Here is a 27,211-nt window from a genome sequence, read left to right as displayed (position 1 = left end):
ATAACCAAAATCACACACAAACATCATTGTTAAAATCTCTCCTGTTTACACAGTAGTGACACAATTGAATATGACATGACATAAGACAAGTCTTTAGAGCAATGATCTGCAAGCACACTGTAGTACTGAAGTGTACTGTCTAAAGAAACAGAGGCATGAGACTGAATCAGTAATCACTCTTTTGGCTTTTAAAAGCACAGCAGCACTTTGTTAATCATAATTGTGTTGTTCCTACTCGCTAATTTTCAAATTTGGATTTTAACTAGCTTCTACTAGTGCCTGAAACTCCAGTTATCCAAACTATTACATGTAAAGCATAATTAAAGAAAATTAAATTGCGTATGAACTCTTATTTCCCACTTTTCATAGGTCAACTTAGATCCTTCAGGCATTTGTTTTTAATGTGTGTCTAGTGAATGGAGCTGTTTCATTTCACTTTGAAAAATGCAGTCCTCCAAACACTCAACCAGAAATGTCCATTTCCAACAAGCTTATTGCAGCCAGTTGGCCTTGCCAGTGACACATTTATAAAGTGAGCATATAAACCACAGTGTTTTCTGCATATCAGATGGAATCACTTAGTGTATTCTACATAGTTTCAGCAGCTTGTATCTCAAGAGGAATGTCCCTTAGCCGAAAGTGCCACTTTTAAGCACAAACTAGCTACTGTTGTTTTGTGGTTTTATTATAAAAAGTATATTCAGGATATGAATATATTTACATCACACTTTTAAGCCACAATGTATTTTTAGAACTAATGCAAAGACAAAATGAGAGGCAGGTGGTAGTTGTTTGAAATAAGCTTCTAATTAAAGCTATTTTGGGGCTCAAGTTTTTTTGCATGTTAATGATTTCCTGTACTCTGAGGTTCATAGAATGTACATTATGTAATCACAGGGCCTGAGCACCACATGAAATCGGGCAATGAAAACTGCAGCGGGATAAACTGGAAATCAGAAAAAACTTCTTGAAACTACAGAGTTTAGAAAGATGTCAGCAGAGAAAACTTACCTGCCTTCAATGGTAATCAAATGCCCCACTAAAAAGCCTCATGTGGAAGGAAGCATCAATTAAATAAAATTAAAAGATAAACTGGCATTTACAACACACTCAGGAGCCTAAGATCCCTTTAATGATACATGAGAAATGCTTTCCTCATATGATAAAAAAGTGATCAGTGAAGCGATGCACATAAACTACATTCTCACACACAGGAAGACAAGTTCCTATCCTGACTTGAAACAAGCAAGTATGTTTTCCTTTTCCTTCAACATTGAAATTTGGCCCTGAAATTTCTCACAGCATAGGGAACACAGACTTTTCCAGTTCAAGCCCATTTTGGAAAACTTGCTGCTGAGCGTAGCTCTTTTAGTAAAGCAGATCTGGGGCAACTGTGAGAAAAGAACTTCAGGGATCAGATCTGACAAATGGAAAAACTATTTGAAAATAACTTGAGCAGTTCTTCAAACAATGAATGCCTAGTAAAAGGCAAGTCTTACATTACCCCTCTAACCCAGTGCATGAAGCACGTGTCAGTGTACATTCAGAAAGAACTCTGAATTTACCAGCTTGGAAGCCTGGTGGCTACTCCTTGCATAACTACAGAAAGGCTCAAAGTTCAGGGCTTCAACTGTGGCCATTCATCCTAGGCCAGAGGATCTGACTGCCAATACCCTGAACACAAGCAAAGAGGAAAATTACCCTGCACCACTCAGTGCTAATGCAAGTACCCATCCCAACTGATGCACAAAGTGTACACACATTCCAGCTGACACTGACTGGGTGCTTTGCTACTGGAACTGAAAAATCACTCCAAGGAGAAGAAAATAAAAATAGGGTAGTGGATAGGAAGAGAAGAACTTTAGGAGAAACTAAGGAAAGTGTTTAAGGAAAACATTAGGTCCTTATTCTATTGATTTTAGCTTGAATTATTTCTTAAACCATTCTGGATATTAAAGCATTGCAGTGAAACGTATTCATAAGTCTCAACACAAGAAATGCTCTCTCTGTAAGGAGCCTCACTGGTCAAGTCATAGTAAAGCATGGAGTCAGAGCTGCCAGAAGAAAAAAAAGTCATTGCTTCTCTCAGCTGTCATAGAGTATTCTAATCTCTTGTAAATTTCTGCCTGCCATAAAACATAAGGAGGATTTCAGATGGAAAAAGACTATTGAACTATTGAAGTGTCTCCAAAGGCCTATCAGCTCTCACTCACACAATTAATCCCTTAGAGACTTGTGATGTACTCCTTTGTTCTTGATTCAAGTCTTACCACAGAAGATGACATAGTTAAATTTGTTACTTGGGAATTACACCTTTAAACCTCATATTAACCTGAGGTGGTGGAAGGACCCTTAGGAAAAACACTAGTATGGTTCAAAGGAGTAGGATAGACCAGCATGCAGTGTAAAGACCCCAAAGTATCATAGCTGCAATGTCCAACATACTAGAATTCCTACTGGAAGAAACATAGTATTTGGCACTGAGTACACAAGACAGGTAAAGTCTCTTCCCCGAAACAGACTAGGACAAAAATTTGTTTATTATAACCTCCATATTAAGCAAAAAAAAATTTCTACAATTAATAGTTTATGTTTCCACCTATGCAAGAAATACTCCCAGTAAAAATGTTCAGGCAGCTGTGAAAGTTACTTTGAGCAGTAACTCAAAGTTGTTGTCCTTTTTCATGCAGAAGATTATAGATAGCATAAATAGAAGAGGTCTTGAAAATGGCTGTATGCATGGATGTAGCCTGAATAATGACAATTCATGAAGAGATGGTAAAATTCTTCTCCTTAAATCCTGTTTCTTGCCAAAACCTGTTCAGTAACTACTTTTCAATCCCTGGTTTTTCAGCTGCAGAAATCTTCTTCTAAGAGCCTTGCATTCATACAGGCATTACAACACTGGCATACACTTTTTCTAAAACAAGTAGGAGAAATTCCAGTCTGTGAACCTTTCTGCTCTCATCTAAAGTTATACACCTATCATACGTTATAGAAAGATTACAGAATAACTTACTGAACTAGCAAATCTCCCACAAACAAGTACTGTCACCAGTTGCCCCTCAAAATCAATAACATTTGACTGAATAGTTCACACACATGGATGTTTTTAGTGAATCATAAATCCACAGCAGACCTTTCACTGAGTTAAGCTGAAGTTGAATACATGCACTGTTTTTCAATATTTTTGGTGCTTTCAAAAGTTATCAGTAAGATCTTAAGTCACCACCATCAAATATTTCTATCAACTTTAAAATTCCATTTAAAACAGACCTGAAAATTTACAATGAAACAGAACTACATGATCCCACTGTAAAACCTAGTGAAATTCCCTTTCTTTTCTCCTGCTTCTCCTTTTATAGTCTCCTTAGACTAAGAAGCTTCATGACTGCTAAGCACTTCCCAAAGCACTTTGATGTATGAAGCTCTGTCTCAGGGAGGATGATGAGTGAGTCAAGAGCTTATGGGTTAGGATTAAAGGGCAAACTATTAAGGGTGACGCTGTTGTGGGTGATTGCTACAGGCTGCCTGGGGAGAAGGAGGAAGCAGATGAGATCGTATACAGACAGCTGAAAGTAACCTCCCAGTCATAGGCCCTGGTTGTCATGGAGGACTTTAACCACCTGGACATCTGCTGGAAGAACCACACAGTAAGGCATAAACAACCCAGGAGGTTCTTGGAAAGCACTGATGATAACTTTCTGGCACTGGTGGTGAAAGAACCTACTGGGAAAGGTGTGCTGCTGGACCTTTACTAACAAACACAGAATGCATGATTAGAGATGTGAAGGTTGGGTGCAGCCTTGGCTACAGTGACCATGAGAACATTAGTGTCCTGTGAGGAAGAAGCAGGTCAGTGAGTAGGATCACAGCACTGGACTTCAGGAGAGCTAACTTTGGCCTCTTCAGGGGCCTTCTTGAAGAATCCCAGGGGAATGTGCCCTAGAGGGACAAGGGTTCCAAAACAGCTGGTCCAAGCAGTTCTGTGGAGAAGGACCCGGGGGAAAGAGCAAGATGTCCATGAGCCAGCAGTGTGCCGTTGTGGCCAAAAATGCCAATGGTATCCTGGGATGCATCAGGAAGAGCATTGCCATCAGGCTGACGGACGTGATCTTGCCCCTCTACTCAGCCCTGGTGAGGCCACATCTGGAGTGCTGTGTCCAGCTCCAGGATCCCCAGTAAAAGAGACATGGAGCCCCTGCAGCAGGTCCAGGGGACACCAACAAGGATGACCTCAAAGATGAGGCTGAGGGAGCTGAGCCTGTTTAGCTCAAGAAAGATGACTGAGAGGAGCCCTTATCAACTTATATGAGGAAGTATCTGAAGGGAGAGTGTCAAGAGGATGGACTGAGACTCTTCCCAGTGGTGCCAAGAACTAGGATGAGAACCAATGGGCAGAAACTGATTTACACAGTAAGTTCCACCTGAACATGAGGAAAAAACTTCTTTACTGTGAGGCTGTGGCTAAGCACCGGACCAGTCTGCCCAGAGGGATTGTGGAGTCTCCCTCTCTGGAAATATTCAAAAGCCATCTGGAAACAACCCCAAGTAACATGCTGTAGGGACAAGCAGGGTTTGTGAACTAGATGACCTCCAGGGGTACTTTCCAACTTTACCCCTTCTGTGTGATAATTTACTAATTTTTTGAGAAAAAGAATTGTTAAAGATACATGCTGAAGAATAATCTCCTGAATAACTGTATTCACATCCAAATAACTCATTGAGAATATTTATAACAAAGTCAGATGGTTATTCTTACTCAGAAGCTTACAACACAAAAGTGAGGGTTTACTGTATAGACTATTAGATGAAAGTCCAATATTTCTTCAAGAAGTTTCAAATATACCCTAAAAAATAGAAATAAACATCTTGACTTAATTTGCTAAAAACACCAAGGAAACAGGCACTTTTCACATTCAAGTCATTTGTCTATATATATCTTAGGCTAGTAACCAACATACAGAAAAGCTTAACTCTTACTTTGTGGTCAAATGAGTCAGTGAATTACATCTCTATCAAAAAAATCACCATCATATTAGTTTCCCTCCTGGCAATCTCAGAAAAGACATCACAGGAACAATTTGTTATCCTGTATTTTTAGACTGTTGGAAACACACTGAGAACACTCAAATGAGGAGTTGGCTGTAAAGGGGCTGATTGCTGATGGGGGCCAGGCTGGGCATCAGTGGGTGGTGAGCAACTGTACTGTGCATTATTCTTCTTGGGTTTTATCTCTGTCTTTATTTTATTACTATAATCATTACTACCATACTTTCTTTAAAATTATGAACTGTTCTTGTCTCAACCCACAAGTTTTACCTTTTTCTGATTCTCTTCCCCAGTCCACCAGGGTGTAGCGGGAGAAAGTGAGTGAGCAGTTGTGTGGTACTTAGGGACTAAGCTACCACAATTATGTAGTAGAGTGATTTTTGATAGGAATGATTTGCACCAAAATAAAATTAGTATAAAGCATTATAGCTTGTACAAGATACATCTCAACCCTCTGGGAAAGCAACTAACAAGGGTTTGGTGACTCTCCAAATAAACTCCCATAGCTTGGAGACATTTTTTTGTAATGGAGTAATCATTGATGACCACTGGAAAAATAAACAAAAGCTACATACACACACTTCTGAAAGACCCTTTGAGAAGACAAAATAGACTAAATAATTAGAAACTAAAACTTTATTCTTTTGGAGAAAAAAATATGGGGCAGCAAACAAATCTTACAGACAAATACGTTCACATGAAATGCTGGAACATTTAAATAAGAAAGTACATATGTAAATAAAAAAGCTGTACATAGGTTTGAAGTAACAAAAAATTCATCATGCCAAACTATTTATCAGACAGGGTAATAACATATACTGCATTTCTAAACTTTAGAGACAGGATCTCTAAACTGAAATAAAACATCTGATGTGATCTCAGACAATTGACTCACAGGAAACCAGAGAATGGCAGGCAACAGCACTAAGAAGAGGAGTATGGAGATTAGAGTAGGACAATGAATTAAAATGAGTCAACAATATGTCATCAAAGAGACAAAAGACAGATTGGGTCATTATTAATATACATATGCTATTAAAAACATATGAGGTAATTATTGTTCTGCCTTTGCACTCACTGACTCCTGGCAGGAGCACTGCAGAAGCCATAACCCTACATGTAAGATAGAAAACATTTTATACTACCAGTGCACAGTCACTGCACACTTTTGGGTACCATACCTCAACAAGGGAAATTAGACAAAGTGTCATACAGAATTTACCAAAGTTTTGAAAAACAAGTCTTTCACTTACATATACAACTGCTCTCAAAGTTATGTATTTCTGCAATTGATTTTACTCAATTTAAATTACAGTTCTTTTCTGAAACAAATTGGTGATTAGGAGATTTATCTAGGAATTCATAATTGAGGCAAAGTTCTGGCCAACTGAAGGCAATGAGACCTCTTATTTCAGTTAGGCTGTGATCATTAGGCTACAATCATTACTGTTAAGAAGAGGAAATGGATGGTAAGAGATTCAGAGAACATTTTCCTTGATTATTTTTCCATTCACTTCTTCAATTTAGAGAAGAAGTTCTAACTTAATTATTAATAGGGAAAAATAAAACCAAAACAAAACACTAACAGTTTGCCAAAGTTGAGTGAGAAACCATTTAGAAGTAGTCATCACCAGACCTATTCCATGAAAAAATCTCAAAGCCCAAAACTTTCCAAAAATCTGTCCTTATGCAGAAGCAATTTAAAAGGAAGGCAACAGTTAAATATCCTGCTCCTTAACAGAACTAGCCAATAAATCAAAGTCTGAATTTATACTGCTCCAGTGTTTAAACATAGTCATAAGAATCATTTAACCTTACAGCATAAAACTCAGCTGATAATTTTTTTTCTGACTAACACCTAATAAAATTTATTCTTGCAGAATTGTAGAAAAGTTAAACACAGTCCACCCTCCTCACAAAGTTTCCTGTTACAAGGTTGCATGGTTTATGCATATGTTGTATTTCATTATTTTAAAAGTTCCTCCATGTAGCACCCTCTCTGTTGTAACACTCAAACATACTTTGCCTCTAGGCCAGTGCTATAATAAAAGCAAAATTAATTCAAGGCCATTTGCTGAGAAAAAGATGGGCTCGAGGTATTTTCACACTTTTCTGCTTGTAACATTTTCATGCCAAAGCTGTATTTTTTTTCCTTCCCTTTGCTATTGTTTTATTATCTGCTTTTACTGGTAGAGTATCTATGAAACAACTTCAAATAAATCTGAACTACTCTGGAAGCTGAATTAAGGCATTAAGGTTACAGATGAAAATACAAATTTCAAAGCCTGTGCTTGTTACGGGGATCCAATACTAAATCATTTATCAACTCATTTGAAGAGTTATAGAAAACTGTGGTTAATTCACTTATTATTTAACTATTAGATAATGCAAGTGTGTGGAATCACACAAAGCAGTAACAGTGCTTTTGCAATGCAAAACCATTATCTGTCAGCAAACACTATTCAAAAATAATTCAGCAGTTATGAAAGCAAAAGTTATTAAACTATGATTTCAGCCTGTCACAAAATAAAATCAGTATTCTTTTCAAGAGCAACTCAATAGATTGTGTCCCCCACTGGTGAGAATTTCAATATGCTGGTTTTTTAGTTCTTAAGAAGATAAAATCTTTAAAATTGAAAAAAAATATTTTTTTATTAAAAAATGAAATAGAAAACTGGAAGCATTCAGAGTGTTTATACACCCACCTTAATGTACCACTCACACCCTGAAGAACAACCACAGAACTCAATCCTCACCCGGGAAAGGGCATCCTCCTACTAGAGCACGTGATCATTCACACACTTCCTATGCACTTCAGAGTTCAGCTCAGGAAACCTGCACTTCATTCACCAGGCCTCAAAGCAGAGAACTTTAGTATTCACTCCTTACACACTGATGTTTGTTCATATATGAGCTACTATCCTACCCAGCATTCAGTCTAATGCACAACTGACCGCAGGAAATTTATGTGATAATCTGTAAAGCTGCCTAAGTTTCAAGTAACAGTGGCTTTGTTTTTACTTTAAACCCTTCTCTACTCTTCACATTACTTCGGCAGAAATTTATTGCATATACTTTCCTCAAACATAAGTCACATCTGACTCAAGGCAAACAAGGCAAAGAATGAAATTGTGGCTTGATCTGCAAACTTTTTTAAAGAAGTAATAAGGGCACTTTTCTTCCACTATAAAAAGCATAATACCATCATTTCTTATAAGCAGGGTCCACACCAGTAAATCTCTTTTTAAGAACAGCCAGGCACAAGAAGTACATTGACTGTTTCTCAAGATGTAGAAGGACTTAAGCTAACAGTATAAAGTGGCTAAGCCCTAACCCATCCAACAGAAAACGGTAAAGTACGAGTAAGATTCATTTTCCAAACTACTGTCTTCTTTCTCGGATTTCTCTATAGGCAGGAAAACATACCATGTCTAAATACCTTCAATGTGACATGACAAAGTGAAGGCACATGTATGTTGTAGGTACAAAATTAAGGTAACTTCAGCACTAATTATCTAAACATCATGTTAGGAAAAGGTGATTAAAATTAATTATGAAGTAATATGAATTTATTTGCACTAAATCAAAAATTAGTTTTGCTTAATGCCCATTCCCTGAAAATCTTTTACCGTGCCAATATGTAAATTCATGACATTCTTAACCAGCTGATAATTATCTCAACGAATGCCTGTGTGATTATGCATCTATAAGGAGTTTTAATATTTTCACATTAAAATAGTTTACTACTACTATTTTATACCACTAATGTCAACAATGGTAAATTGATTAACCAAAATTCTGCACAGGTAGAACAGATCCAATTCATCATTATTTTAATTAAAATAACAAGGCCTACATGATTTTGGTGTAACCATAAAAACATAAAACATGGGAATTATATAAAATTATGACCAAATTATATCAATCACAAAATATAACAATACTGGCTCAAAATCCAATCACTACGTAGCTACCAAAAAAAAAAAAAAAACCCTTCTCACTGTTTTTCAATTAACACTGTTTTAACTTTAGTAATACTAAATAATATATGGAATATTGCTTAATAAGACTTGACTATTTCTAGATTAATACCAGATTTATGCCTTAGAAATTGAACTGGAGGGACACTGCATGATAAAGAAGAATAAGAAAATAAATTCTCAACTAAAACACTATATCCAGTTCACTTGCTTCACTCCATTCATATCTTTTAAAAATGGAAAAACATGCAACTTATTTATCAGAAGCTTTCAAACAGCAGTGACTTCCAATCAGCAAAAAAAAAAACTCCATCACTTAGGGTTTACGAGCCAAGTACAACAATTACTTACGGGGACAAACTTTAGAAGACCATGCTGTTACAGGGCAAGGGGTAAAGGTTTTAATAAAAAAGGGTTGATTTAGATTAGACATAAGGAAGAACTTTTCTAACAAGGAGGATGGTAAAACACTGGAACAGGTTATGCACTAAAGTGGTGGATGCACCATCCTAGATATATTCAGAATCAGACTGCACAGGTCTCAGAGCAACCTGGTCTAGCTGATGATGTCACTTCTCATTGCAGGGACCCACTATATCAGGTTGCTCAGGGGCCATCCAACCTAGCCTTGAAAAATCCCAGGAATGAGACACCTCTCCTCTTTTAGTACAAAACCATTCCCATTTGTCCCATCACTATTTGCCCTTGTAAAAAGTCACACTCCCTCCTCTGTGTAAGCCCCTTTTAAATACTGTAAGGTGACAACAAGCTCTCCCTAGAGCCTTTTCCCCAGGCTGAAAAATCCCAGCTGTCTCTGTATTTGGAGAAGAGATGTTCCATCCCTCTGATTGTTGTTGTGGACCTTCTCTGGACCTGCACTAACAGTTCCATGTCTTCCCTGTGATAAGGACTCCAGAACTGCAAGCAGCACTACAGGTGGGGTCTCACAAGGCAGACAATCACCTCCCTCACCCTGATGTTCATACTGCTTTTGATGGAGACCAGGATACACTTGGCCTTCCAGGCTGTGAGTGCAAACTGTTGCCTCATATCCAGCTTTTCATCCATGAGAACACCCAAGTTCTTCTCCACAGGGCTGCTCTCAATAAGTTCATAGCCCCATCAGTATTCATCCATCTGGGATTGCCCAGATCCAGGTGCAGAACCTTGCACTTGGACTTGTTGAACTTTGTCAGGTTCCCATGGGCCCACTTCTCAAGCTTGTCCAGGTGCCTCTGGATGGCATCCCATCCTTCAGGTGTGTCAATCACACCACACAGCTTGGTGTCACCTGCAAACTTGCTGAGGGTGCACTCAATCCCACTGCCTAGATCATTGATGAAGACATTGAAGAGCACTGGTCCCAAGACAGAGACGCCACTTGTCACCAGCCTCCACCTGGACATAGAGCCATTGATCACAACTCTCCTGCTGCATCCATCCAGCCAGTTCCTTATCCAACAAACATTATATCCAGCAAATCCACATCTCTCCAGTTGGGAGCTAAGGATGCCATGTAGACCCATGTCAAACACTTCAGAGAAGCCTAGGCAGATGATATGCATTCACCGTCCTTTGTCAACCATTGCAGTAACTCCATCACAGAAAGCCACTAGATTAGTCAGATATGATTTGCCCTTCATGAAGCCATGCCTTAACATTGCTTGCAGGATGATCTGCTCCATAATTTTCCCAGGCAGAGAGGAGAGGCTGTACTTCCTCAGATTTTCCTTTCTACTCTTATTATAAATAGGAGAGGTGTTTCCCTCTTTCCAGTTACCAGGGCTTTGCCTGACTCCTTTGATTTTTCAAATACAATGGAGAGTGGCTTTGCAACAACATCAGGCAGTTCCCCCAGGATCCTGGGATGCATGTCACCAGGCCCCACCGACTTGTGGCTATTCAGTTTCATCAAGTAATCCCAAACCTGCTCTTTGCTTAAAGCAGGAGGAACTTGGCTCTCCCAACTCCCACTAGATGTTCAGGGACTTGAGAGATGTGGGAAACCTGACTGCCAGTGAAGACTGAGGCAAAAAACTCAGTGAGTACTTCAGTCTTCTCCAGATATGTTGTTACCAGTTCTCCTTTGTCATTTATTGGTCCCCTTGGCCTTTTTTTTCTGACATTGTATACTTAAAGAATAGCTTTTTTTTTATTTTTCACATCCCTCACCAAGTCCTGTTCCATCAGTGCTTTGACACTTGATCCTATCCCTACACATCTGATATCACTGTACTCTGCCCAGGTCACCTGTCTTCTGTTTCCACTGGCTGCACATTTCTTTCTTCTCAGTTTGAGGACTAAATCCTTGCTCGTGCATGCCAGTGTCTGCCCTACCTTGTTTGATTTCTCACACATTGGGATTGAGAGCTTTGTGCTCTAAGTGACAGCTCTAGTCAGCTACTTTGTCCCTAAGTTTTTCAGGGCATCTCATTCACCAACTCCTTAGTTGTCTGGAAGTTCACTCTTCCAAAGCTCAGGGTCCTGACTTTGCTTCTTGCCAAGACCATGCTCCTTGAGATCACAAACTCAGCCAGGTCAGGGTTGCAACAGCCCAGGCTGCCTCCAAACTTAACCTCTCTAATGAGCTCATCATCTTAAACTAAGAGCTTGAGCCAAGTACCAGGTCATTGCTATTTGACTCATAAAGACTCAGAACATACTACAGATGTGAAAACAGAAAATACTTTCCAAGATAGTTTAAATTATCAGCAAACATCACCTCACATAATGACAGTTGAATTCTTAGCAGAGCAGTCTCTGGTGGTGTAATTGCACGATGCCATAATAGTAAAACCTGACCTTATAAAACTTATGTGATGAATGGATTTATATAAAGTAAATTTTTTCTAAAGCTGAGTACTCACCATAAGTAAGGGTGCAACATATGTCTTAAAGATATATGCCTTTTCACCTTCATTTTCTTACTAAAAAAAAAAGACAGCTTAAGGTAGAGTACTCTCAAGGTCTTTACATTTTATACCTGAAGTAAACCATGAAGTTTACAATATGTTCATTGCTTAAAGGCTGTGACATTTTGCGGCTAGGTTAAGAGTTCACTTGGTTGAAAACCAGGGTTCAGCACTACTGACTCATGATTCTAACATTAATCATCTTTTCTAAAATGACCCATATGCTAGAATTGGAGCCCTGGATGACAAACTCAAATTATAGCTCTAAGACCATGAGGAAGAATTCAGAAATATGAAAAGGAGACATGCATTCTAAACAACAGAGGCAGTGTCTTAAAGTTCAACTTTTCAAAGTCTAGGCTAACAATACTAGGTTTTTTAATATAAAATCAATAGCTAATCTTTATATGTCTTTCCTTGATAGTTTCTTGTTTTCATTTTAGCACCAGTGTTCAGAGACAGCAAGGAACAAACATATAGCTAAAGCAGCAAAGAGATGCAAAGATCTGCATTATAATCCTTTGCCACAGATTTTAAAGTTCTAAGTCACAACCAACTCTGCCTACACTGTGCTTGACTTCTACATTTTTATCTTTGTAGGTGCTTTCCATTTACTATTTTTAAACATTTCCATTAGCTTTGTTTAGAATTCTAGCTAAACTTATATGGGATTTCATAGTTATTTCTCACAGCCCTGAGCCTGTAACAGTTCTTCTAAAAGAAAGAATCAATTTCATTTCACCTTTTTGCTAACGGTCTACAACCACCAGAATACATTTTGTTTCGATCAATAAGACTCTTAGCTATTGAGGTTTTCAGAAAGTGCTTTTGTGCTTTCTATACCTCACCAAGTGTTGCAGTAAATACACCTGTAGAATCAGTTCCAGAATAAATGCAGCTTTAGAAATGCTAACCAGTAAGTGTTGTAAGAGGACCATCTAGTGGTGACAACCATAACTCACACTCTGCTATTTTTAAGAAAAATGCACAGTTAATCTATGCAAGCCACTGGTCAACTTCTCAGTCTTTGGGTTTTTTATTCTACAGCTTTAATAGTTTCTTTAATTTAGGTTTCAACTTTCTATGATGAGAATAAATGAGTTTGTTGTTTCTTCATCTGTTCTTCATCTGTTATGAGAACATCTGCCTCAATTCTTCCACATGTGAAAATTGCACATAGAACAAATAATTAATCTGAAGACACCAGCAAGAATGAAATTTAGAAACAAGGCTACAAAATAGGTTTCTTTACTTCATAATACTCCCCACAGAGAAATCACTAACAGCTTTTTTCTTAATACAAGAGACAAAAAAATGAACAGTTGAGAAGTGACAGTCATACATGGTAGGTTTTACATCTCCATCAGATTTCAACCAAAGAGATGTGCTGTCAAATAGACCAAAATATTACAAGGGTCTAAGCTTGCCATAAACTAGCAGGGACAGAACAACAAAAACTTACACTGAAGAAAGCTGAATGAGAATGCAATACACATCTAGCAGTGTTTGTTTCTGTATTTTGAACACGTGAAACAACTCGAGACATTAAAATCATCAAATCATAGAATAGTTTGAGTTGGAAGGGTTCTTTAAAGGTCATCTAGTCCAAACCTCCCCCATAATGAGGAGGGACATCTTCAAGATGTTGCTCAGAACCCCATCCAATCTGACCTGAAGTGTTTTACACCTTCATTGTAAAAAATCTTCCTCCTTATATCTAATCTAAATCGTTCCTCTTGTAGGCTGAAGCCTTTGTCCTCAGCTTTCCCTTAGGCTCCCTTTAAGTGTCCACATTAAGGTCTCCCTGAATTATTCTTCTTCTTCTCCAGGCTGAACAACTCCAACTCTCTCAGCCTGTCTTCCTAGGAGAGGTGCTACAGCTCTCTGATCATCTTCATGGCCCTCCTCTGGACCTGCACTAACAGTTCCATGTCTTCCCTGTGATAAGGACTCCAGAACTGCAAGCAGCACTACAGGTGGGGTCTCACAAGGCAGACAATCACCTCCCTCACCCTGATGTTCACACTGCTTTTGATGGAGACCAGGATACACTTGGCCTTCCAGGCTGTGAGTGCAAACTGTTGCCTCATATCCAGCTTTTCATCCATGAGAACACCCAAGTTCTTCTCCACAGGGCTGCTCTCAATAAGTTCATAGCCCCATCAGTATTCATCCATCTGGGATTGCCCAGATCCAGGTGCAGAACCTTGCACTTGGACTTGTTGAACTTTGTCAGGTTCCCATGGGCCCACTTCTCAAGCTTGTCCAGGTGCCTCTGGATGGCATCCCATCCTTCAGGTGTGTCAATCACACCACACAGCTTGGTGTCACCTGCAAACTTGCTGAGGGTGCACTCAATCCCACTGCCTAGATCATTGATGAAGATATTGAAGAGCACTGGTCCTACTACAGATGCCTACGGAACACCACTTGTCATTCTATACTTCTGTAGGATGGTGAAGGGTCTGGAGAGGAAGCCTTACAAGGAGCAACTGAGGTCACTCGATTTGTTCAGCCTAGAGAAGAGGAAACTGAGAGGAGATATCATTGTGGTCTTCAACATCCTCCTGAGGGGAAGTAAAGGAGCAGGTATTGATCTTTCACTCTTGTGACCAGTGACAGGACTTGAGGAAATGACAAGGTGAGTCAGATTTTAGGTTGGATACCAGGAAAGTTTTTCACACACAGGGTGGTTGAGCAGGCTCCCCAGGGAAGAGGTCACACATCACCAAGACTGAGTTCAAGAAGTACATGGTGTGATTCTTGGGGTGTCCTGCAGAGGGTCATGAATTGGACTGGATGATCCTGATGGGTCCCTTCAAACTTGGGATTTTCTATGAGTCTCTAGATGCAACCATACAACCAATTCATCATCCAATTCATGGGGTGAACAGCCCACCCATGAAAACCATCTCTCCCCAGTTTAAAGAGATGGTTGTTGTGGGATAGTGTGTCAATGGCTTTACAGAAGTCCAGATAGATAACATTCATAATCCTTACCTTATTCACTGATGTAGTCACTCCATGGCTCTCTGCCACTAGACCACTAGTTGATCTGTCAGGACTTGCCCTTAGTGAAGCCAGGCTGACTATCTAGAGTCACATCCTTGTTCTCCATGTGCCTTAGCACAGCTTCTAGGAAGTTCTGTTCCATGACATTTCCAGGCACAGAGCTGAGGCTGACAGGTCACTACTTCCTGAGGAGGTCCTTTCCAGCCCTTTTAAAATGCATTCCATGTTTCTCTTTTTCCAGTAACCCTGGACTTCATCTGCTACCATGACTTTTCAAGAACCATGGAGTGTAGACTGGCAACTACATCAGACAATTCCCAGGACTCCCAGATGCCTCTCAGTCAAGTCTCATAGACTTAGGTTCCTCAGGTGGTCACAAAACCAATCTTTGCTTGCAGTGGAAGAGACTTTGTTCCCCCACTACCCCCCAGAAGACAGATTACAAGTGAATTCTGAGGCAAAAAAGTTGATGAGTTCCTCAGCCTTCCACTCATCCACTCTTACCAGTTTGCCAGTGTTGCTTCCTTTGACCTTCCTTTGGCTAATGTACCTGCAGAAACCCTTCTTGTTGCTCTTTGCTCCCCTCACCAAGTTCATGTCCAGCTGTACCTTGGCTTTTCTGACCCCATCCCTACTCAACCAGACAGCATCCCTATCCCAGGTCACCTCTCCCTGTCTCCACGAGCTATGCATTTCCTTCTTACCCTTTAGTTTGACCAGCAGGTCTCAACTCAGACATGTCCATCTCTTGCCTTCCTTTCCTAGTTTCTCACACCTGGGGATCCTGATCTCTTGCATGCTATGGAAGGCATCCTCGAAGATCTGCCAATTTCTGACTCCTTGTCCCTGAGGGACAGTTTCACAAGGGGTCCAAGTAACTCCTTGAAGAGTGGGAAGTTTGCTTACCTAAAGTTCATGGTCCTGACTTTACTTTTCACCTGTCCTATACCCCTCAGGACTGCAAACTCAATCTTTTTTTTCTTTTGTCAGTGTTAAATCCTATGGCTGAGTAGAATGCACTGCTTTACCACTGAAGATACAGGATTAAGAGCTCCATAAGAAGAAAAAAAGCATAACCCTCAGCAAGAGAAATCTGAGCAAGACTGAGCAACTTCATAGATAAAGTCCTCTGTGTCAACTCCTACAGCATTCTTTGCTTACTCAGATGAAAAATCATATTCCTGGGGAACTGACATTCACCCTCCTCTCCAACACTCCCACGGCATGCTTTCCCTGTACGCATGCTTTCCTCCTTCTGTTCAACTGCTATTCTCCTACATCTGCTTCATTAGTTCTGTGAACATGACCTGTGAAGGGCCTCTTTCACTCTCACATTGTTTCAAACATGCTTGAGTATAGCAGTAAGACACATATGAGTCACAGTAGTAACAGACGGCAAGAAATGCAAAACCTCTCCCTATATTTTCTTCCAGACTGTGGTGCAGAAGGCAGACTGTTCGTAAAGCAAGCTCATTGCTGCAGGCTTAGAGCACCACCATGAATTAACCTCTACTGAAGGCAAGAGACACTGTTAGTAGATTCCTGAAAAGAATTCCAGAGAAGCCTGTGGAAGGCTGATGGAAAAAAAAAAATAAAACGTTTATTTACTTACAGACTCTCAGTGGCACACCAGAACATCTGCAAAACACAGATACACATGGCAGGCTAGATCAGGACAGGCATTTGTTTACTAAAATTAACAGCACTTGCTGTCCTTTCTGCTTCACTCTGGCTGGTCTTGTGAGATGGAAATAAAACCACAATACTGTCCTTCATAAGCCTCAAGGACAGAACAAGATATTAAAGATGATACTTAAAAAAAAACCTGAAATAGATTCACTGCAAAAGGCTTGGGGCGAGATTGAAAGCATTTCCTTGATAAGAAATCTAATCAGATAGTCCAGGAAAGCCACATAAAAAGAACATTCAGACCAGGATATCTACCAAAAAAAATAATATTCCTTCATTTCCCAAAAAGAATTTTCCCCAGTGTCCATTTTGACAATTTCTCTGATGCTTCAACACATGCCTTACTAGCCTCCTATCAGGTAACAGCATTCACTATAATTTTCCTAGATTTTGGTCTTAAACAGAAAACATCTTGATCTTACAATATGAATATGAATTATTCATTACATAACATAAACATCTGCTTTCTTCGTTTATTTATGACTTGAGATCATTCTTTGTCCGCAATAAACACACATATGTGAACTGGAACATGGTGAAGAAAAAAGGAAAAGGTAATTAGCACAACATGCTAACACACAAAACTCAAAATTTTACAGAACTTCCCAGAGTTCCTTCTGCTGTTCTTGCTGCTTTGTCAGGATTGGCCCTCATTTTGGCCATCCTAGGTGTTGAAAAGTGTTTGGCTTGCTGAGTAGGTTCTAGGGTAAACATTACCTCCTGTCTCCCTAGCCTGAAAAGACACCTTCTCCATCAGATTACCACAGCTCATGAGACAGGTCTGGCATCAAGACTGAGCTGGTGATCAGACCTCTACTTAGGCTTCCATGGTAAACAAACATGCATGTAAAAAATCCAGAGAATTTCTTCTGCAGAACTGTAACTCCATTGTAGAATGTCAGAGAACATCATTCCTTCTTCTCAGATTTAGGAACCTCTGTATTGTCTTTCTGCTTTTAACAGGAATATGACCATACCATATACACTAATTTCTCAAGATACTCATAGCCCTTACACCTTCTTACCCACACGAGCTGACCATTTTCCTAAGGTAGCTGTAAGAAATTAGTAGGTGAAAATCTCTTCAATCAGTAAAGATTTTGGCCAGCCCAGGGGCAAGCCTGAGTTAAGGCTAAGGCATTGTAGCATTATAACTGGAAGGTTATTACAGACTCAGAACTGAGGGACTATCTACATACATTTGCCATATTGATCCAGGAGACTTTCTGCCTCAGAAAGTGACTTATCACTCTGCCAACAGTTTAGTGACACCACTTTTGTTGATGACTGCCATCCCCCCAAATATTTTTGGGCAATCTTTACTTCTGAAGAAAAGGAGATGTTATGCAAAGCCAATCTAAATGCTTCCAAATCAGAACACAAAAACAAGTTCACAAGTCCACAAGTGCAAAAAATACTGATATCTATTAAACTCATTCAAATCTACAAATACACCATAAATTATTGTCCACTGTTCTGTTTTCCCAGTCTAAGTTTAAGTAGTTTTTTAGAAGTCTGCATTACATATCTTTCAAGACACTTGATACCTTAGGTTCAGCAAAAGAAGATGTGAACTTTTTAACTTGTCCAGGATAAGCAAGTGCAGAAAAGTAAAACAAAATTAAAGCACAGAAGAAAACAATTATTTTTAGATGCTGAAGTACTTTACAAGGGAAGAGCCAGGAATTTTGTCACTTTTTTTTAAATCAATATTATCCTTGTAAAGTCATATACAGTTCAAAATGTGAGAAAACAACTATTCTGTATTTAATATTCTTCACTCATTTCAACTTGAGTTATTTTCAATATGCATCAGATAAAAAGTACCATCATGAATAGAAAGATGTTTTCCTCTAGACAACAGCATCATGCTGCATTTCAAAATTCAGTTAAATAACTAATTATAAAGAATATACAAGGAGGTTACCTTTTACACCACCAAATGGGCCATAAGTCATATTACAAGCAGTTCTCTGAAGATTGTGCTCATACATCAGTTTAATCTGATACTGGTTCCCATGCTCCACATTCCCTTGAGTTCCTACAAAAAAAAATTTTAAAAAAATTTAAAAAAAAAAAAAAAAAAAAAAAAAAAAAACCAAAAGGGAAATATTTATTAATTTGATACACACAGTGGAAGAAGTAAAGGAGTATCAGTGTAAACAATCTGAAAAAAATGTAACTTAATTTCTAGTGATTTTTGAGATATGTAGGCTCATACTGCTGCTTATGAAAAAAAAAAAAAAAAAAAAACACCAAGCTACAAAATTGCTAAAAGCCAGAACCAGAAATAAGGTCTCATTATACTATACATGGTATAGAGACCTCACAAAAGGCTGAGATTTTATTACTTAAATGTATTTTTCATGTTGGGCACACCTCTAAGATCAGAAAAAAAGCTTTGAGTCCCCCTCTTCAAAGGGGAGCTCTTATGATTCTCTAGCTATTTGGTAAATATACTATATCTAACAACCAGCTTCAGCTGCAACAGTCTTTGTCTCGAATTAAGCTGTAGCTGGTCATTAGCTACAATTTGACAAAGCTGTGTTTAGGGCACACTCATCACTTGCCTTTACTTTGCCTGACATCGAATGGAATGATCAGCAATGCTAAAATAAAAGACAAACATGCGGTAATGAAAATAATTTTGTGATATACATCACATTCTCTGAAAAGGTCTGCATGAATTTTAACTTCCTGACTCCTTCAAGGAACTAACAGAAAATAAAAATCTTTCTAAAGAAACTGAAGTTCCTCTTTCAAGAATCAAGTTTTTCCTGAACCCCATGAAGAAAGTAAAGTTCATTACATAAACTAATACTTAAGGACTAATATTAGCAAACAAAAAAAGATAAATCAAATCCTTTGAGAACAGTCACATCAGTTGGGAAAAAGGTGCTTTGCACTAAATCCTACCACAGCTTTAATTATACAAATATTATTCCAACAACAACTTAAACAACATTCTATGAAAGATTTGTAGTTTATACTAACCTTCTAGGCAATTTCTCCAAACAAATCAAACACAGTTTTAAACAATCACCCCTAAAGCAGGCCCACGTTAGGGAAAAGACTGGAATAGACATGAGGGGAAAAGCCCTGCTGAGTAGTAACTAGATAATCAGCAACACTTCAGGATAAACAAGTTAGAAAGTAGTCAGTCTGTGTATATTGACTTACAATATCAAGGCCATACTTTAGTCAGCCCTGAAGGATGCTTTCATTTGTCAAAAGAAGCAGCATAGTGATTTTTAGTATGAATAACAGATACGGTAGCATGTATAAAGGAAGTAAAGATTCCACTTTATGAAAGTGTCATTCGCCTTAAAAGCATAAAGAAGTAATAATAGTTATTTCTCAAAGGAGCTTGTTTGAGAGTACCCATTCAGATGACAGAAATTCCCATTAAAGCATGAATGCTTACAGATTAGTATGAAAGATCTGTTAAAAGATAGCAAAATTTTACCTTTATTATTACTTAACTGCTTAAGCCATGTAGACCAAACAGCAAATTACAACTACTAAAGACTTCTAGACTTAATGTCATATGCTCTTAATGCAAATTTTAAAATAAATTGTTTTAATAAAAATTGTACTGGTACTGGTAGGCCACAATCTTGAGGCATAAACACTATTACAGCAAAGAGAAAGCATGAAAACTGCAGCACTTCTCTAAGAATCCCTCCTCAGCAAAGACCACTTTCACAGGTGTCACCAGATAGGCAAAGAGAGCACATTTTTGCAAACTGACTACAAGGCTGTAAATAGGAAACAAGCTGCTCCTACAAGAAAACTGTGCTCTTGTAATGAAAGGAATCACGGAGTGTGTCCCTGCATGGAGAAAATGAACAACACCATGCTGTCTATTGAATTTTGAAGATGGGTGTACCATTAATAGATCTCTTAAATCTGTGCTTTTCTCAGAGCACATAGAAGAAAAAAAAAATCAAAGCACACAATATGTATTTCATTACTAGGCTCTTCACATACAGAGAGAATACATCATATAGAATTGCTAGCCAAAGACAGTAGAAGAAAGAGGATTTAAGACAAAACACAGTGGTTTCACCGTCTTACCAGTATTAACCTTCTGTCTTCTCATGGGCTACCTTACCAATACTCTGGCTTTCTAAAAAATTATCTGGACTTCTGAGTTCAGAAAGAATAATAATTGCTTCTTTTTAAAGAGCTAAGTAGGTTGGCATTATCAAACCATTTGTTCATGAGCATGTTGAACAGTAACACCACTTCATAAAACCATAATGAGAACTAGGTGCTCACAATCACTGCTAACCACAGACCATCACACACATCACAGCATCTCAGGCATGGAGCACATCAGCAAACCTCTGCTAAACCTAATTACTATTGTCTCCTCTTCTTATGCGGGCTTGAGTGAAAGAACATGACTGCAGATCTTCAGTGATAATGAGCAAACACTGTATATACCAAGTTTAACATTAACCTAATCCAAGCTTTAGAATACACTTAAAATCACTGGAAAGCTTGGATCTGTAAACTAACCTGAAACAGCATACACACAGAGTTTTCGGCAATGCAACACAGCCAGATGAAGTCCTTCAGTGCCACTGTAAAGAAGAGTATAAAAAACACTATTTTCAGATAAATTCAAATAGAATTCATACAGGATAAAATTCAAGAAACATGTTGAAATTGCTCTCATGTGTAGGCCAAATGCAAAGGTTTAGGTGTTAGATGCTAGCATAAAAACTCAGAAGTACTGATCTTCCTAAATTCATGCTGAAGTGTTTGGAGTTAATTTCAAAATCAAAATTAATCCTTTAAGAATATTTTGAGATTCAAATATGAAGAGCAACCCAACTATGTTCCCAGTTGAGTTTGAAACTCATTTGAAATATGGTGCTGTTAATCCTTCATGAAGGGACGATATGCAGATCATCCCTCCAAACAAGCATTATTCAGCAATATCAGACACTACTATTTTTTCAAATCCACTTTTATACTAGCTGCATGGAACCTTCAAACCTTCACATTCCTCTTCCTCCAAACACAAATAGTATTTCTAGTAAAGTACTTGAAATGTTTTAGCTCATTTCACAGAATAAGACATTATCATTCCTGCAAAGGATCACTCCATGAGCACTTGACTCTTTGATCTCAGAGCACAAATATTTTCTATGTACAGGTTTTACTTTCATTTTTTAAATAAAGTTCATGCTACAGTATTAGATGTTCATTTCAAAATTAAAATTAATCATTCAAGAACCAATTTCTAAAATGAAGTTCTCTTAATCAGATTCTCTTACAGCCAATTAACTATAGGGTGTTTTCCTTAGACACAGTATCTCTCCTCTACCTGGCCACTTGTTTCCACTAAATTCATTGGAATTAAGGATCTTCTATCCTCTATCAAACAGGAAAAAATTGACCAGTTTACATCCTAGACCATAACAAGTTAGTCAAATATTCTTAAAACCTTAAAAGATAACTTTAAATGTGAAGTTTTTACTGTTCTACATATTTCTAAAAAATTGTATAACTATCTGGAAGATTATCCTGTATATACACCTCAAGTAAAAATTCTCTAATATGAAGATGCTTCAAGAAGCAGATCAAATGCATATTATAGGAGTCATAGATGTGATTAATAGTTATCCATCTAGAAACTGAAAACTCACCCTGCAAAACAAAGGAAGAAAAGCACATCTAAGATTTAAATAAACAGCACCATAGTCTGCCATTTACTTACGAAACAAACTTTCCCACTTCCACCTGCAATATTGGTTCTCGCAACTGCACTTCCAAGAGCAAGTCTTCAGGCTGTACTTCATCTCCAGGTTTCACAGGATGTGGATTAAAGATTCGGAGATATCCGTTATAACTGCCCACAATAATTTTATCTAAAAAACAGAGACAAACAAAAACAGCACATAGGATACTACACAATACAATAGCATGCACATGTAGAATTCAATATGCTGCAGAGTGCTTCAAATAATACCCTAAAAAGACAGAATGCTGACATTATTCAATTAATGTTCATTATGTTCTGTCTTCTAGTTTAACTTTAGCAATTACATTTTTTTCAGATACGTGAATATCTGTCAGCACCAGTGATGGCAGCAATGGAGATAAGTGTTTATGTGTAAGAATCAGGGAAAAGGCCAGTGAGGCAGATGTAATGGTTGGAGTCTGTTACAGACCACCCAAAAAGGATAAAGAGGCAACAAAATATTCTATAAGTAGCTTGAAGAAGTCTCACAATCACCAGCCCTTGCTCTTGGGAAGGACTTCAAGTTACCAGATGTCTGCTGAAAATATAACACAGCAGAGAGGAACTGTCTAGGAGATTCTTGAAGTGTATGAAAGATAATTGCCTTACACAACTGGTGAAGGAGCCAAGTAGGGAAGGTGCCTCACTGGATTTGCTGCTTGTGAACAGAGAAGGATTTTTAGGTGATATGATGGTTGGAGGCTGTAATGGGCACAACAATCACAAAATTTTATATTCGATTATTAGAGAAGAAAGGAGGGGGAACAGCAGACCTACTGTCATGGACTTCCTGAGGGCAGATTTTCACCCATTTAGGAGACTGGTTGACAGAGTCCCTTGGAAGGCAGTCCTGAAGGGTAAAGGGGCCCAGGAAGGCTGAATATTTGTAACAAAGGAAGTCTAAAATGGTACAGGACCAGACCATACCCATGTGCCAAAAAACAAGTTTGCAGGGAAGAATACCATCCTGGCTGCACAAGCTTTGGCTGGAACTCAAGAAAAAGGGGAGATATGACCTTTGGAAGAAAGGGCAGCTGAATCAGGGGGGCTGAATCAGCTGAATCGTAAGGTTATGCAGGAAGAAAATTACAAGGGCCAAAATCCAACTAGGACATAAAACACTAAATATGTTTCTATCAATGTATCAGCAACAAAAGGATGGCCAAGGAGAATCCCTATTTTTTATTGGATATGGGGAGAAATATAGTGACAAAGGATGAGGAAAAGGCTGAGGTACTTAGTACTGCCTTTGGCTAAATCTTCAATAGAGCAACAGTTATTCTCTGGGTACCCAGCCCCTGAGCTGGAGGACAGGAACAGGGAGCAGAATGAGGCCCCCATAATGCAAGGGGATATGGTCAGCATTCTGCTTCATCACTTAGACATGAACACAAGTCTGTTGGGCCAGATGGGATCCACCCAGGAACACTGAGTGTGGAAGTGCTCACCAAGCCACTCTCCACCATTTATCATCAGTCCTGCTGACCAGGGAGCTCCCAGCTGACTGGAAGCTAGCAAATGTCATGCCCATCTGCACAAAGGGTCAGAAGCAGGATCCAGGGAACTATAGGCCAGTCAGCCTGACCTTGGTACCAGGGAAAGTCATGGAGCATATCATCTTTAGTGCCATCATACAGCTTGTATGGGATAACCAGGAGATCAAACACAGCCAGCAAGAGTTTATGAAGTGCGCCTGATCTCCTTCTATGACAATTTCCCTTTCTTAATGGAAAAGGGACAGATTGTGTATGTTGTTTACCTCGACTTTAGTAAACCTTTGACAGCATTTCCCACAGCATTCTTCTGGAGAAACTGGATAATCACAGCTTAGACAGGTATATTGCTTACTGGGTAGAAAAGTGGCTGGATGGCTGAGCCCAGAGAGTGGTGGTAAATTGAGTTACATCCAGCTGGTGACTGGTCACAAGTGACACTCCCCAGTACTGGCACCAGTCCTGTTTATTATCTTTATCAACAGCCTGGATGAGGGGATCAAGTGCCCCCTCAGTAAGTTTGCTGATGACACCATGTTGGGTGGGAGGGTTATCTGCTGGAGGATAGGATGGCTCTGTGGCATAATCTGGACAGGCTGGAACAATGGGGCGAGGCTAATCATATGAGGTGCAACAAGACCAAGTGCCAGGTCATTCACTTCATTCACAACAACCCCATGCAACACAACAGGAGTGGGGAAAAGTGGCTGGAAAGCTAACCAACAGAAAAGTACCTAGGGTGATGGTTGACAGGAGCTGGAGCATGAGCCAGCATGTGCCCAGGTGGCCAAGAAGGCCAATGGCATCCTGGCTTCTATCAGAAAGTGTGTGGTCAGAGAAGTATTGACCCCCTGTATTCAGCATTGGTGAGGTTGCACCTCAAATAGTGTATTCAGTTTTGGGCCCCTCACTACAAGGAAGTCATGGAAGTGGTGGAGCACGGCCAGAGAAGGGCAACAAAGCCAGTGAAGGGCTTAGAGATGCAGCAGGGTTTGTGAAACTTAGATGGAATATTAGGAAATACTTCACCTAAAGGGTTGTGAAGCATTGGAAGAGACTTTCAAGGGAAGTGGCTGAATCACTACCCCTGGTGGTATTTAAAAGATGGGCAAAAACAAAGTTCCAAGGTGAGCATGATATCATAAAGACACCAAGAATTTATTAATTTTTAAAAATACACAAAACCTCTCCCTGACAGCACAGACTATTTCACATTATTAATGACTACACAAAAACGCAGGGTTTGCTCAAGCAAAGTCACTTCCTTCCCAGATCAAAAGAGTAAATTCTTAACTTTTTAGCTCTCACCTTCCTTTTTTCTCCCCTTAGGCTTTTAGAAGTCACAATGTGTTTGCTCCCATGACTAACTGAAAATTCTTTATTTTAATAATATCTACCATTGAGGGAATAAGACATGAGAGAAGTTACTAGTGAACACAAGCAAGAATTAACATATTTAGCAGCATACAAATATAAAAAGATAGAGAGCACTCAATTTGTCTTCTTGAGCCTACAAGGACACATTAAAGATAGCAGACCTAAAACTAACTAGCCAACTAGCCTGGCTAACAAGCTTACAGCATGCATTGGTCAAAGCAAACCTACAGCTGTGTGGCTTAAAAGCCAGCAATTTTAAGTCTGAATTTACCTTGTCCACTGCCACTATTATCAACATCAGCAACACACAGACAGCCTTGGTCAAATTCTTCCTTTTCTCCAAGTATGGTGGACCACCAGTCTCTAGCTTTAAACAAGGACATTCTTCTTTACTGAAAAGGAAACAAACCATTGTTAAAGTTTATACTAGTACATGCAATTGTTTATAGAAAAATCTTTTTCTTTGTTAGCAACAGGTTTCCTTAAGTATATTACACCTCTCTGTTTCACATTGCCCTAGTGTGAGCTAAATAAATGTTAATTCCAGGTGTCTGGAGTTTCTGGTTATACAGCTCAGAAAACAACCTCAGGAATCTTACAGTCATTAGTTGAATTAGATGTGACAGATGCTGCTAGATATAAAAAGAAAATGCAACAAAATAACAGACTTTTAAAAACTGTTAAATGCCTTCTGTTGCAAGCACTAAGTAATGAAAAGTTTTTAAAGTCGCGGAACTGAGTTCTCTTCTCTCACCAAGGAGTACAAGCAAAAAGGAAAAAGAAAAAAAACATTCTGATGCAAGTCTTCTGCAAGAGAAATTATTTTTAGACAAGTAAATGGAGACATAAACAGACGATATCAAAACTTCCACCGCATAATCGCCTTGAAGATGCTCCAGTGACACGACTAAAGAACTCGGTCATACAGGGCACAAATCAGCTTTTCTGCTCCCTACCTGATGTTATTTTAAGAAGGGGGGAGGGAAGGAGCGAGGAGACTAATCCCTTTGCAGGCAGCTTGACAATAACATTATCCTAGCTCAAAACTCACAGCTCCGTGCCTATGGACCGGGACACAGCCGATCCCACAGCCCGCACAGGAGGCGAGGGGCTGCCATGCACCCGCAGCTCCAAGCGGGAACAAGGGCAAAATGGGATTCGGAACAAACACAGACTGCAAGCCTTTCCTCTCTAAAGGAAACCAAGTCCGACAAACAAAAACACGTATTTTCCAGCTTTTTCACCGTCGCTATGCCCGCTAGGCAACCTGCTGCCGCCGAGCGCGGGCTGGCATGGCACGGCACAGCACAGCCCTCACACGCGCCCTCTCACTCCCTCCTGCCCGCCCTCACAGAGTCCCTGAGCAGCACACACAGCACCTACACCGAGCCTGGGACACGGACATTGACACGGACACGGACACACACACATACGGACACACATCCCCGTGGAGCCGGAGAAGGGAGACGGAGCCCGGCGGGGGCTTACTTGGGCAGGAGGCGACAGCTCCCTGGCACGGCGCAGTCCGAGCCCGGGACAGCAGCCCCGCTTCCTCACAGGAGCTCCTCGCTCAGTCGCGGCCCGAGGCGAGGCACAGAGCAGCAGGGCTACAGGCGCATTCCCACCGCAGCCGCCATCTCCAGCATCCTCCGCTCCCCACCGCTGGCACCAACCGCTCACCGCCCCACGCCCCGCCCAGGGGAGAGCTTGGGAAATGTAGTTTGGGAAGCGGCGCCATGGGCCGTTGGGCTCTCGCACTTCCTCCTCTACTTGGGGGAGAAGAGCAAAGAAGAGAAACATTTCTTTTGCATTTTCTTAGAGGAGGAAAATAAAAAAGAAACAACCCTAAGCATTCGGCGGCTTGTTCTTTTTCTTCTTCAAACCCCTCACAGGAACCTCTTGCTCTCGCGGCGCCCAGCTCCACCCGTGCGTCCACCCTTT

The 27,211-nt window shown here is 39.7% G+C and overlaps 1 protein-coding gene across 1 annotated transcript in view; it reads right to left on the bottom strand.

Annotated features, from left to right (window-relative positions):
• BBS9 (Bardet-Biedl syndrome 9) overlaps positions 1-27,121 on the bottom strand; it is a 285,204-nt gene extending 258,083 nt beyond the window's left edge. The window contains exons 1-5 of the mRNA XM_041466709.1: positions 26,759-27,121; positions 25,542-25,662; positions 22,377-22,527; positions 21,170-21,234; positions 18,573-18,686 (exon numbers count right to left, since the gene is read on the bottom strand). Of these exons, the coding sequence (XP_041322643.1) occupies positions 18,573-18,686; positions 21,170-21,234; positions 22,377-22,527; positions 25,542-25,653 (442 nt within the window). The 5' untranslated portion in view covers positions 25,654-25,662; positions 26,759-27,121. The remainder of the gene's footprint in view (positions 1-18,572; positions 18,687-21,169; positions 21,235-22,376; positions 22,528-25,541; positions 25,663-26,758) is intronic.
• Between the last annotated feature and the right edge of the window lie 90 nt (positions 27,122-27,211).

Source organism: Pyrgilauda ruficollis, unplaced genomic scaffold, assembly GCF_017590135.1.
Source record: "Pyrgilauda ruficollis isolate IOZ18807 unplaced genomic scaffold, ASM1759013v1 scaffold2, whole genome shotgun sequence".
NCBI lineage: Eukaryota > Metazoa > Chordata > Aves > Passeriformes > Passeridae > Pyrgilauda > Pyrgilauda ruficollis.
This window is presented reverse-complemented; position numbering and strand designations above follow the sequence as displayed.